Consider the following 13473-nt stretch of genomic DNA (forward strand, 5'->3'; position numbering starts at 1 on the left):
AGTTTTAGCTTCTAATGCCACAACAGTGTTCAAGGCGACAAATTAGAAAAACTTTGCCGCAAAGTACTCAAGTTTGACACACGGTCTCCCAGTGTGCACATTCGAATCATGAGTCCTTCACACTAGGTGTGTTTGTTGTTCTTGTGTGCAAGTGTTGAGTTAGTAATTGGATATGTTGCAGTTCTGAGTAATGGGATATTATCACTACATTAATGTCGCATGTTTCATTGGCGTTGTTTTGCTTGACTTTTTTACTTTTGTAACTTGCTGATTCCCTTTACTACATGAAAAACTTCATTTTCCTTGTGTCTACTGATTTTCATGGTAGTATCTAATTGCTAGTAAATTTATTTATCATGCTAGAAAAATTTATGTGGGAATGTCAAACATTGAAATTTAAAATCATCACTACTATTAAAAGACCCACAAATATTAAATATAGCACAAATTTTCTACGTTTTCAAACAAATTCTTACAATGTTATAATAGATTATACCAGTAAATCTCATGAACAAAATCTTGGTGGTCTTATATTGTAATTGGCTCTTGTTCTTTTACCTTCAAATTTTCAACGTTTTCAAACAAATTCTTACAATGTTATAATAGGTTATACCAGCGAATCTCATGAACATAATCTTGGTGGTCTTATATTTTAATTGGTTCTTATTCTTTTACCTTCATATTCACAAATGATATTTTTATGATTAATTGAAATTTTTTTCAGTTGGAAATTTTTTTTTGCTCAATCAATAAAGTTGTGGTCTAACATCCACGACTTTATTGAATCAGCATCCGAGGACGTTAAGCCACCAATAAGGTAACTAAATCTCGTGACAGACCATGAATGCATCCCCCATGAACAATAACAAATGGAACAGCAAATTTTCATATCATGTTTAATACCTTCAGCCAATAAAAGGAATAGTTTACCTAAATCATTAAATTCATGTACCACTAATGAATGTTCCACACATCAACTATAAATGATATGCTAAAAGTCAAAATGTTTCCCATCAAAGTCTTACATCATTTACCAAAACAACAATGAGTCTTAAACCCCTCGAGATGTTTGTCGAGTTTTATCTCAGCACTAGCACACCCTCTATGTAATGCCAGTAGCTTCCGATTGGGAATTCGTAGCCTTTCCCCATGAACACTGGCTCTGCAATGTATGGTCATCGTTTGCAAGACTTTGCAATGGCTCAGCAAGTACTCTAACAGCAGGATGTAAGAGTTCTCATTTCCAAGTTCTTTGATAATTATTGTGCTCACATAATTAGTCAGATAGCGAGGAACAATTCCTGATTCTATCCATCATATTTCCTTGTTGAACAACTCGCACCAATAGGCCTACATTAATAACAAAAATTGACTCATCAGTGACTATAAACGATAAACAATTGCACTCATAAAACCATTAATTCTCACCATTTGTAATACAAAAGGTCCAAATGTTTGTTGATTTACTGAGGATAATAGGAAGTATAATCTATCTTCATTCACCAATCATCACATGCAAATAGGTCAAGGCCAACAATGAAGGAAATAAATCAGCATTGGCAAGCGCAAGAGCTCGTGCACGAGTGTGAAAAATAGGGAAAAAGAGACGAACAAGTTGAGTTTAATAAGTAGTAATGAGTCTAAAAGGAAATGTGCATTATTGCAGTAGCATCAACTATTGGAAACTATGGTAGTGGCTATGGACAACAATGGCGTCCATTCTAGATTGCATACATGGAACAAGACAACATATGATAAAAAAATGTGAAGATATGTGTATATGGACTTAAATGAAGAAACTGGAAAAGTAGAGAGCTGTTGTGCAGATTGACTTCAGTTGATGGGTTCTATTTGATATCTTCCGCTGACGTGGCATGAATTCGTTATAATCTGTTATAACGAAGCCCAGCACACTGATATAAAAAGGAGGCTGACGAATGGTGCCATATACAGAGCCAATATCGTCTTCATTTGTTCATCATTTTGCATAGAATCTGTTTCATTGTGATCTGTGCATAATCTTCTGTAAATCACTTGTGATTGGGTTAGTTCTTGATCAATAATAATGAGTAAATTTTCCTTCTAAGTTTGCTGGTCTGTGTCTTTGTTTTGTTTCTGGTTTAGCTTCTTTGTTCTGGCAGTTCTTGATTCGATTGTGTTCTTGGTGTTTCTACTTACCAAGATTCGTGAGTCTTACTGTGGTTTAGGCTTAAAAACTTAACAAAAAATGTGCAACAAACATCAATCTAAACTAAACAGTACATTTGACACAACTTACTTCAATCACGCCAACAGACAGTTGTATAAATCTAGTGTGACTCACACCCCTGACCAACTCTACGTGTCAGATCAATGGCTGACAATGGCAGATGCGACACTTTTATAATTGATTTTTGTACGGATTAAGGTTCTTCAACAGCATACGACACAAACATCTTATCAGTGATATCAATGAATTCCAGGTTTGGAGTCCTGATCGTGACATTATGCTCATTAGGTCCAGCTACACGATTCTATTTGGTTATCACCAACACCAACCTCTTTAGAGTTGCCGATGAAATGATGAAGTTTGAGGATTAGATCTTCTAATCTGAGATAAACAATTAACGACAATTGTTCAAAGGAAAAGCATTGGAAAAACAAATTCTCAGTAAGGTCGTTCGAAGATTGCCACACTATTAGCTGAAGAATCTTCACACTAGGAAAGCACAGACCATGTGGAGGAACTGAGGTGCACAATCTAAATGAATTCAAAGAATTTCGATCGTCCGACATCTGTACACACTAGCTGGTAAAGGAAAGCATTCATGGTTCCCAAGATCAAGTTCCATCTCCTAAACGTTACAACTTACTGCAGAGGACACCCAAAAGGCAAGTCTAGACACATTAGGTTTCTCACACCGAAAAAACAACTTGACAATGTTTGCTGGCTGAGTTCGAATAACCACTTGGTGAACGAAGTCCTCAAAAGCGGCCAATCTAACTATTGAAACATCATCTTCATACCACCTAGCCCATCATCCAAGCTTAAAATATGAATACCTCTCCAAACATACCTTCATCTTCAAGATAGAATGGATGTGGCTATGGAATCTTTTGTGGGGAGACAACTAAGCATGTGCCACAGAATAAAATCTAGCAAACCACTTATCTTATCTTTAGAGCTGTTCTCTTCTATTCCAGAATAATTCCTACATGCGCTAAACATAACCTCTGTTTCATTCATCAGTAAAGGCATAGTCCACCCTGCCAAGTGTTAACGTGTTGATAGTTTGCCTAAGCGCCTGCGAAATCAAAATGCCAAAATTATGCCTCCCTTTGAAAACAAACGAAAAAAAATTACATTTTAAATAATAGGTTCTCACTTTTTCCTCTAATTATTTCGCCATCTGAATCAATACAGCTATGTATACACTGCAATAAACTACGAAATTTTTTCCGTTGCAACCCTTTCCATTCCTTAGTTGTCACTTAAGATTCTAATTGCTTGTTTCGTAGTCATAGTTAACCAGGTGTTGAATACATATGTGTGTGTGTGTGTGTGTGTGTGTGTGTGTGTGTGTGTGTGTGTGTGCGTGTGTGTGTGTGTGTGTGGTATCAAGGACAAACCCTTCTTATGTCAGTTTATCTATATACCACTTTCGAATCATCTTGCACTTTTGCATTGAGTACTCATAGTTCCACTTTAACCACTTCCTCATCAAATAATTTGTCTTTAATTTCATATTGTCATATCAAAATTAATCAATGCTCACAACTCAGAACATCAAACCCCCTCGTGGTCACAAGTTGGTGTTATGCCTAGACATATATAGGTTTCAAATACTCAATGAATCTTCAAAACCTCAACTTGACAATTATAACAACATCATTCATGACACTCGTTTGACAAATATTAATTATTAACACTTGGCGCACCAGAACAACAACAACAACCATAAATACAAAATCAACAACAACAAGGGACACTTACATATTAACCAAATCATACCTACAATACACGACAAACAGAACCTCAGGTTGTTAACTGTGAATCAACAACATCGGTTATTGTTCAAACTCTGCACGATTTCGTAATCTTAAATGTATACATTCTTTTGAAACTATCCATGGTCTCTGCACTCCACAAATCCTCATTGTTAACTTTCAAAACAAATATGTCACCATGCTAGGAGTTGCAAACTATGACAGAATGGAATTTAATGCTTTTTTTTTCCTTCTTATCTTTAAAATGGATTACTCTACCTGAAGTATCACATGGGATCGATTATACATCTCTTGTAAGTACGTCTGTATTGGTTGTTTATTCAATTGATGTATCGCTACGATATTTAGTTTTGATCACCCCCTCTACCGGTAACTCATAATCCAATACATTCAATGTGTTCTAAGTGTACTTCATCTTGACGGTTCATTAATATGACTGCAATCAGACGGCTCCTCTTATTATTATTATTATTATTATTATTATTATTATTATTATTATTATTATTATTATTATTATTATTATTATTATTATTATTATTATTATTATTATTATTATTATAATATTGTTTTTGTTTTTGTTGTTGTTGTTGTTGTTGTTAAACTAAATTTCAGTTGACTCCTTCATCATGCAACCTATCCCAAACTACTAAAAATATCAACATATTCTTTTTTATGTTCAAAATATTAGGGCAAGAGATAGCGTTGAATGAATTTTTTCAGGAAACTTTTTTACTTCTTAATGATAAATGCGGATGGTTTGTTGTTTTAATAATTTAGAGTGTAAAAATAATGCTTATTATTATCATTATTATTCAAGTCAATTTGAAGTCATTCAGGCTAATTCAAACCCATTGCGAGTTGCGAGGTAAATTGAGAAAAATTAGGTGAGTATCTATGGATCCATAACTTTTAATTATTTTTTTTAATCACAAAAAATTACATTATAAAATTTTAATCATAAGAATATATAAGATAAAGTTATTACTCATGAACTAATCGTCCCATATAAATATATACATAGAGATAGATACAATAAGCTTTTAATAAATAAAAATTTTGTACTTTTCAAGTTTTATATTATTGATATTTTATTTTAGTTTGAATAATTTTGTTCGTTTTGCTTTAATGACTTAAATCTAATGATTGCTTGGTAAAGTTGAGTTTTTATTTGTTTAATTAATTCTTAACAGTAATTGTCCAAAATTTACTTGTTAATATATTAATGACAATACTTGTACATTAATTAAAAAAGATGGAACAAGGTGTTGATCTTATTGATGATTATTTGTCTACAATAGAAACGTTTTATAAATTGATATATTTTTTGTATTTATTTTAATGTTAAAACTTTAATTTCTCATATACATTGATAAATTCTAAATTGAATATTTTATACTGATCTTTTAGACTATTGTAAAATTTTATAATTTGAATTATATAATTTAAACTTTTAAGTATTATTGAAAGTATTTTTCTAACATTTGTAATTTTAAATGCAGGAACCCACAATTACCTGATACAGGTTGCAAATGGGTTTTAAAAAAATAAAAACTGGCAGCAGATCACGGGTAGTTTGATAATTTAAATTTGTTACAAATTCGTGTAACCCACAATGGGCAGTACATTGTTATCCTTACATTGTATACATAATTAAATGCTTTTGACCTTTAAATAGAATAGTAGTTGAATTTCTTCATTTTCTTTATTAATTTTTTCATACTTAATTATGGTAGGCCAATCTTTGAAAAAAAAAATTATTCTATGATAGTAGACAATATTTTCTTTAGTATTAGAGATCAAAAACTAAAAATGTTGGACCTAAGTTTTCAGCTGATATTAATTCCCATGGGCAAAATTATAAGGTGATTGATGGTTGGTGGATAAAATCAAGGTACGAGTAGTTAATTTTCTATTATACACTATGACGGATATACAAAAAAAATACCATCAAAGTAGCATTATTTTTTAGATGTGAAATATTCAACAGAAAGGTGTTCGATAATTTTGAGCTAAGCAAAACGGTATATTGTGTTAGCCAAACGCTAAACGAAATTAAGAGGTTACAATTAGTATGATGTTGCTCACTACAATATACCATAAATTGCAAGAACAAGCAAAAATAAATTAAACAAAATTAACCACAAAGAGAGGGGTTAAAGCTACATTGCGGAGTCAATTTCAATCAAGAGTCCAGCAAATTGCAAGCTACCAGCAAATAATGTCTACTCAGAAGCTAGCTATAGAACTACTTCAGCCATTTAAAAACAACTTCTACATACAATGACCAAAAAGCAGCTTTTAATTAATTTGCAAGATCACCGAGGGCTAGGGACTCCTCTAAAAGCAAATTCACTAATTCATGCGAAGGCCTTACACTTCTACTTTTGTCTTCTTTAACGTGTGTGCATGCACATGCATTGGGTATTGCATGGTGATAATGAATTATTTTTATGGTTTCCGCTTCCCATCAAATAATTCATCAATGTAAGTCTCTATATCTTCGGGCTGGTATTTAATGTACTTTTCTGTTTGCCTTCCAGGATCCAGATATTGTGAGAATCTTCCCATGAACGATCTATAAGCCGGAATCACCACCGATGATATTGAAACCCTAAGCTCCGATTGAAGCTGGTCATCACTTACAACCCACGTGCTTTGAGTCCTATGTATTTCATCAAACATCGAATTGAAGCTCTTGAACTTCTCTTTCAACACCGGCTTCACAACTTTCCCATTCGCCATCAACCCATCGAGCCCTAAACAACCCAAGAGCCTCCCCCACGTCTCTCTCTGATAAGTCTTGTGGTAGTTCCTAAGATCAGACGACTTCTTGCGGCACCATGTGTCCCCCATCGCTTCGTGGATCTCCACCGACCCTTTGATCTTCTGCAAGATGTATCGGCCGTTGTTCATCATGAAAATGCTACTCAATGATACATCTTTATACATCTTCGATTTCGCATCTAAATTTTGATCCAACAAGTCCATCACGCTCACCAATTGCTGAGCGAAAGGCGAAGGCTGACTCGCATTATTGTTGTCGTTATTGTTATTATCACAACTCTGATCCTCACCTTCAGTTTCCTGCCTACTTGATGATGATGAATCAGTTCTTTCAATTTTCCAATGCTCTCTGAAAACTTGTTCCAACGTGTTCTTATACTCGCAAGCATATTTCAAATAATTCATCGTGTAGCGAGTCAAAGGATGGACAGCCCCACCTGGCACTGTAGTCTTGGCCATATCAGATTTGATCGAATTCTCAAGATCACAAAACATGAAAATTGCAGCCTCGCCAAGCCGAATCTTAGCAGCCATCATTTCGTTCTGGAGCTCGTTAGCACATTGATCAGGAACCAAAGCGTTCAAAGCCGGAATGTTGTCACGTAAGCATTCATACATATCAAGAACCTTAAACAACTTTTCAGCCGAGCGTTTTGTCATCGCCAGAGCTTCCGCAAAATTCAATAACTGAATCATTACCCCACGAATGAGATTGCTAAAAAGGCTCGATGCGATCATGGGTTGATCCGCGAACACTACCTCGGCAAGCTTATGTTCGCCGGCGAAGTACACATTGGTGCATTGGCTGAAGGTGGTGATCCAGGAGGCGATCTCACGTTCCAACGTGTCCCAGTGCATCTTCTGCACATCATCTAGGCTGATCTTTTCGAAACCAAGATTGTTCAAGCTCTCATCGAAGGCATTCCTTCTCGCGATTATATAAATCTCGACGCATTCAGATTCATAGCCTCCGGATATCATTACCTTTGCCATTTTATTCAACCAAGACGAGACTTCCAGAGAGACTCTGGGAGTGTTGATGATCGGATCCTCAGCGGATTGGTTGGATTCTGCAACTGGTTTCAGATCAGTTTCTTGATTGTTTTCTTTTGTTGTGTCCTTCTTATGGTCGAGATTAAATATATCTTGATCAAGAATAAATCTGAATTCATCCTCTAAGAAAGACATGGCACGCTGCTGAACGCCGCCAATGCGGTTGTTCAAAACACCATATGTTTGATCCGAAGTATTTTCTGGTAACTTCATTTCACTCATCTTTCTTGCCAGCCTTGTAACTCGATCCACTGAATCTAAAAACAATAATGTATCTTCTTCCGCCAAGACGGGAGTGCTCGTTTTTGCTTTCCCGTCAGGCCCCAGGTCGTGCTTTGGAATCTTCTCTTCGAAAAGATCTAAGAATCTCCAAACAACCTCAGGGATCTCCAACGGGGATGCAATTTGATGATCATCATTATTTTTCAAAGTTGACAAGAACTTGTCAATTTCATCAGAAGCAGTTTCAATGGTGTAATGAATCTCAATAGGAAGAGTTTCTTCGACCTTTTCTTGATCTATCTGTTCTTGAATATCTTCTTCAATCTCATTTTCTTTCGCCTCTTCAGCCTTTTGTGTCTGTATAGCAGCCTTCGGAGTACTCTCCGTCACCGGCACCTCGGAAGCATCAGCATTGTTTGATTTTTCAGGGTTTTTTTTTTCTTCCTCCATTGTTGTAAATATTATTTTTGTTTTTAGGAAGGAATAAAGAAGAATGTTACAGATCAAGGTGTCAATTATGATGAAGCTAGGGAATGAGAGATGGAGAAATTAATTAGATACGTTTAGGGAGGAGAATTATCCGTGTAATTAATTTTTATTTAATCATTTATTTGATTTGAATTAATTCATGTTTTTTCTTCTTTTTCTTTTCATTTTTAATGTTAATTTCCGTGTAAATTTCGTGTTAATATTTTAGAGGATTGAAATGGTCGTTGGGAGAAATGGTGAGAGAGGAGAGAAGTGGACAGAAATTAGCGTCAAGTTTTTGGTTACCAGAGAGTTTGTTATGTGTATTTGTTTGGAACTATTGACCGTTGACCATTTTCGATTATAACTAGCATATTTTACTTATGCTTAGCACGATCGATTTTCTACTCTATAAATTCGGATATATATATATATATATATAGCCATTAGTTTTCAATCCAAAATTCCGATGGACCAACTTATTTCTTTTTTGTTAACAATGATTTAATTTATAAGATTCAACCGTGAGATTTATAGCATTAATTTTTGTATTATATTATTCTTAGAAAAATAGCATAAAATTGCTATTTTAAGGTCAATTTTGAGCCAGATGCACGTTGACAAAGTATGCTTGTATGGATAATTCAAATTTCTTCCATGAGCTCTTTATAACGAATCAAAAATAGCTCAATTAGTACTTAGGTGAATGAAAAATTGAATCTTAAAAAGCTCCCATTGCTTTAGAAAAAAATGAATACATTAAAGGTCATCTTGCCATTTTCTTTTTATTGTGCTAGAACTTGACTAAAATTAAATATGTAACATCATCAATATCAATATTGATCATAACAACAAAAAACTAAAGAGTTGTTAGGGGATGAATATGGCTGTATTTCCAAAAAAAAAAAAATCAGCTTAGAAGGTTGTTACAAGTGAATTAAAGTTACAAATCTTATCTCAAATAATAAATTTGAATGTTAAATACAAGTGTTAGTCCTTAAGTTTTCTAGACCAAAATGCCTTCCACAATACTTACAAATTGGCGTTCAATTTTATTTGCTAGATACACTAAATACAATTGATTTATTGCTCTTCTCTCCTAACTAAACTCTCTAGCTTTAGGTTTTAGTGTGGTAGTTTGCAAACACTAGTTTGAAGTTCATCAAATAGTAAGCTTATGCTATTGAAACTATTCAATTATGTTGTATCTTGGGAGATAAACGCCAATACAACCTAAGCACTGTAGAAAAGGTGACAAATATGTTTTAAAGAAACTGTACGTAATATCACAAAGACCTCAATTTGTGTTCTATTCTTTTGTCTTATGGTTTATTTGTTATTATATATTGTAGTAATTTTACAATAGATTATTGCTATATATTTCAATTATGTTATTATAAGCTTGTGATGAGTGTGCTCAAGTACCCTTAGAAGGTTTTATCACAAATGTTATATAATAACTAAGGAGTCTAAGTTTTAAGTTAGACTGATTATGATCTCTCTAGTTTTTCTTGAAAACTTAGCTAATGTATTTTTGTATATAACATGGGTTGTCTTATATCACTTACTAATAGTGATTTTATAACATTATCACATAGCAATTGATGGCTTGATGCTTAAATTCATATGGTTGTTAATTGTTAATTTAGTCAAGACTAACTAATGAGTTCAAAATTATGTCATTAATGCTTGAAAGGATGTCTTTAATGAGCAATAATATAAAATCATATTAGACTAAAGCCCTGTTTGGAATTAAGGTTAAAATGCTTTAAGTATCTTATTTAATAAGTTTTGAGAAAAATAGTTTAGTAAATTTTTTTAAAAGTTGTTTATCTCATAATTTTTTTTTGTTTTGACAATAATTTTAAGGGTTCCTCTATGATGCTGTAATTTTTTTATAGTATCAATAATATTTTAATTGTGTACCATTGGATTTAATCAATGGTACACAATATTTGTACTAAAGAAAAAACTAATTTTAAAATAATGGTAAACAGTTTGTTAATTGTGACCACCCTTAGAGTTTGAAGAAATTTCACTTAAATAGCATATTTTATTTAAAATTACTTTTCAACCCCCTTGAAATTTGTAATGTGATAATCTTTTTTAAATAGATCTTCCAAAATCAATTACCATTAAGTGTAAAATATAATATCAAGTACGTTATTTAGCACAAATCAAATAAATTAGCTGCAATTGCAAAATTTATATATGATATAACACTAATAAATAACACAACTAAGTATATATACTTAAGTAAATGTCATAGTTACTCATTATTTTATATAATATTAAGGACCATTATTGAAACGACCCGCCCCGCAACCTCCCCCAGGGCGAGTCTATCTAAACTCGTAAAATCGAATTAATAACAAATCTATAAAAATTTCGGCAGAGTCTCCCTTATAAATAAAACATATCCAACCCTGCAAATGACAAAATAACACTCCCGAAATAATTTAATAATCAAACATCCTCCATAACCAACTTCTCAAACCAACTTCTCGAATATCACCAAAATCATCCGAATATTAAAATACAACGATTATCCTTAATAACATAAAATAATAACACAAATTTCGAATATAATAATAAAATCCACGACTTCTAGCACCATCACGTGACCACAATATCAAACTAACGTTCACTACTGGGATGACTGATGTACCTGTAAATCTCCTGTGGGGGGAGGAAAAAATATAATAAAAGAGGGGTGAGTATAAAACTCAGTGAGCTCAGTGAGTGGATAGTAGGTGCTGATACTTTAATAAATTATTCAAAATCATTTAATCTTTCTCAAATCTTTTCTTAAATCAATTTCAATTTCGTAAATCAATTCTCAAATCAATTTCTCAAAATATCATAAACTGAATAACTGCAATAATAAATCTGCATAAAATCGATGAAATCATCATACCATATCAAATACTGAATACTAAAAACTGTCATCAAACAAGTACCCAGGGGATAATCTGATCATATCCGGGCTACAACGGCCAGGCAATGACGCACTATCTGGGTAACGTCACGCCCCGGAGCCACAACGGATAGATGGGGACGATCTCATCTCATATCTCATATCTCATATCTCTTATCTCATATATCTGTACTGTGCATGCATAAGCCCCCAAAAGGTAAAAGCGCCCGAACACACGGCCCAAAGCCTCTATGTGTGTCCCGACGGGCCCCAAAGGCCTCTATCTCATCTTATCTGTATCTCTTTTCTGTATCTCTGTATCTGGAGGGAAGGGTACTGTCTAATGATTTCAAAACTGATAGTAAACATATGATCCCATCTGAAATCTCATTTTCTTTCTATTCAACATATCTCAAGTCTGCTCAATTCTAATATCATGCTTTTACTCAAAAACGATAAGAAAATCATAAATCGAACTCATTCTCGATCATAATAAATATCAACACATAAATAAAAGTCAATTCGCTGGAAAATTATTAAATCAACGCATTAAACATTTATTTCTCAAACATACTGTACTATATAAGAAAATCAGCATATATTATGAAAATAGGTTTTGTATATTCCACTCACAGTGATGATGTCTAGACTCAGTATCAACAACGTCCGCGGGTAGATTCTCGTTCGCGGATGCGGATCCTCCTAATCACGGAAAACACCATAATTATTCTCCGTAAAAACCAATTAATATAATAAATCTCGAAATAAATATCTATTAACGATAAACTAGTCCCGCATGTATAAAATTACCAAAATGCCCCTATAGGCCAAAATTGCCAAAATACCCCCAACATCAATATTTTACCAACTTATCCTCAAACTTCATGATTTTACCAAATTATCCTCATATTCGTTAATACCCATATTGTCCTCAATTCAGATTTCATAAATTAATCACATTGTCCGAAATTACGAAATTACCCTCGGTTCGTAAAATTACCGAAATGTCCTTAACGAGTTAAATCACCGAATTACCCTTAAAATCACAAATTACTTCACTGCCTTCAACCAACATTACCAAAATGTCCATTATTTACATAAAATTACACAATCACCCCCAAAAGTCCATGAATTTACCGAATTGCCCCTCGCCGGTCAACGGTGACCGGACTTCAGTCAACGACGATGGGGAACTTAGGTCTGCTAGTTCCGGCCTCGGTGAATCCAACGGTGGTGGCAGTGAGTCGCCACGCGCGCTACCGGCGGCGGATCGAAGTTCCAAAGTTCCGCAAATTTTCGGAGATCATTCGGCGAGTTCCAGGCGTCCCCGGCGGTCGTGGCTGGTCGGGAAATGTTGCTGGGGATGTGAGGAACCAGTTCCAAGTGGTGGCGCGTCACAACTCCGGCGGGATCAACGGCAACGAAAACGGGTCGAAGCCGCGACTTTTCGAGCTCGATCACCGGCGTTCTGGCCAGTTTCCGGCGACGATAACGGCAGGGATACGACGGTCTGCTTCCAAGCTTCAGATCGGTACCAAGCACGGCCGGTAAAGTGGCTGGAGTTGGGAGAAATCGTCGGGTCAATCCGCGGGTTACTGGGTCGGGTTCTCGGGTCAACGGGTCTGACTTCTCTCTCTATCTTTCTCTCTCTTCTCGGGTTCTTTCTCTCTAAAATGGAAAACCCGTTTCCCTCTTTCCAGTTATACAATTCTACCCCTCTTTTTCTTTTTTCTTTTTTTTTTAAGCTTAATACAAATTAAGCGAATTTCAGACCCGTTACGAAAATAAAATCCGACCATCGGCGCGTATAATCGAGCTCAATTTATCCCAATTAAACTATAGTGACGAAATTAAAAATTAATAGAGAAGAGGAAAATAAAAATCGGCACTTTATTAAGAAAGTCCAAGTGCGTATATTACAATTATCTAATTGATCATGAAATATATATTATTTTTAACATTCATTCAACATACCTATTCTTTAAAGTCTATAATGATGTACGAGTTTTTACAACATTGATAATGAGATTGTTGTGAACTCT

General features: G+C 34.4%; 1 protein-coding gene and 1 long non-coding RNA gene across 2 annotated transcripts; both read right to left on the reverse strand.

The window, feature by feature from the left end:
• Positions 1 to 6435: 6435 nt before the first annotated feature.
• On the reverse strand, positions 6436 to 9284 carry LOC102607792 (exocyst complex component EXO70B1). Its single transcript, XM_025094949.1, has 2 exons — positions 9273 to 9284; positions 6436 to 8442 (listed from the first exon to the last, which is right to left on the reverse strand). Exons 1-2 carry the CDS (start codon positions 9282 to 9284, stop codon positions 6436 to 6438), a joined length of 2019 nt encoding a protein of 672 aa, XP_024950717.1.
• Positions 9285 to 11025: 1741 nt separating this feature from the next.
• On the reverse strand, positions 11026 to 13105 carry LOC112497309 (uncharacterized). The gene is made up of 3 exons (XR_003064062.2): positions 12569 to 13105; positions 12065 to 12133; positions 11026 to 11193 (listed from the first exon to the last, which is right to left on the reverse strand). It is a non-coding gene; the product is annotated as an uncharacterized LOC112497309 (long non-coding RNA).
• Between the last annotated feature and the right edge of the window lie 368 nt (positions 13106 to 13473).

Source organism: Citrus sinensis, chromosome 2 (genome assembly GCF_022201045.2).
Source record: "Citrus sinensis cultivar Valencia sweet orange chromosome 2, DVS_A1.0, whole genome shotgun sequence".
Taxonomy (NCBI): Eukaryota; Viridiplantae; Streptophyta; class Magnoliopsida; order Sapindales; family Rutaceae; genus Citrus; species Citrus sinensis.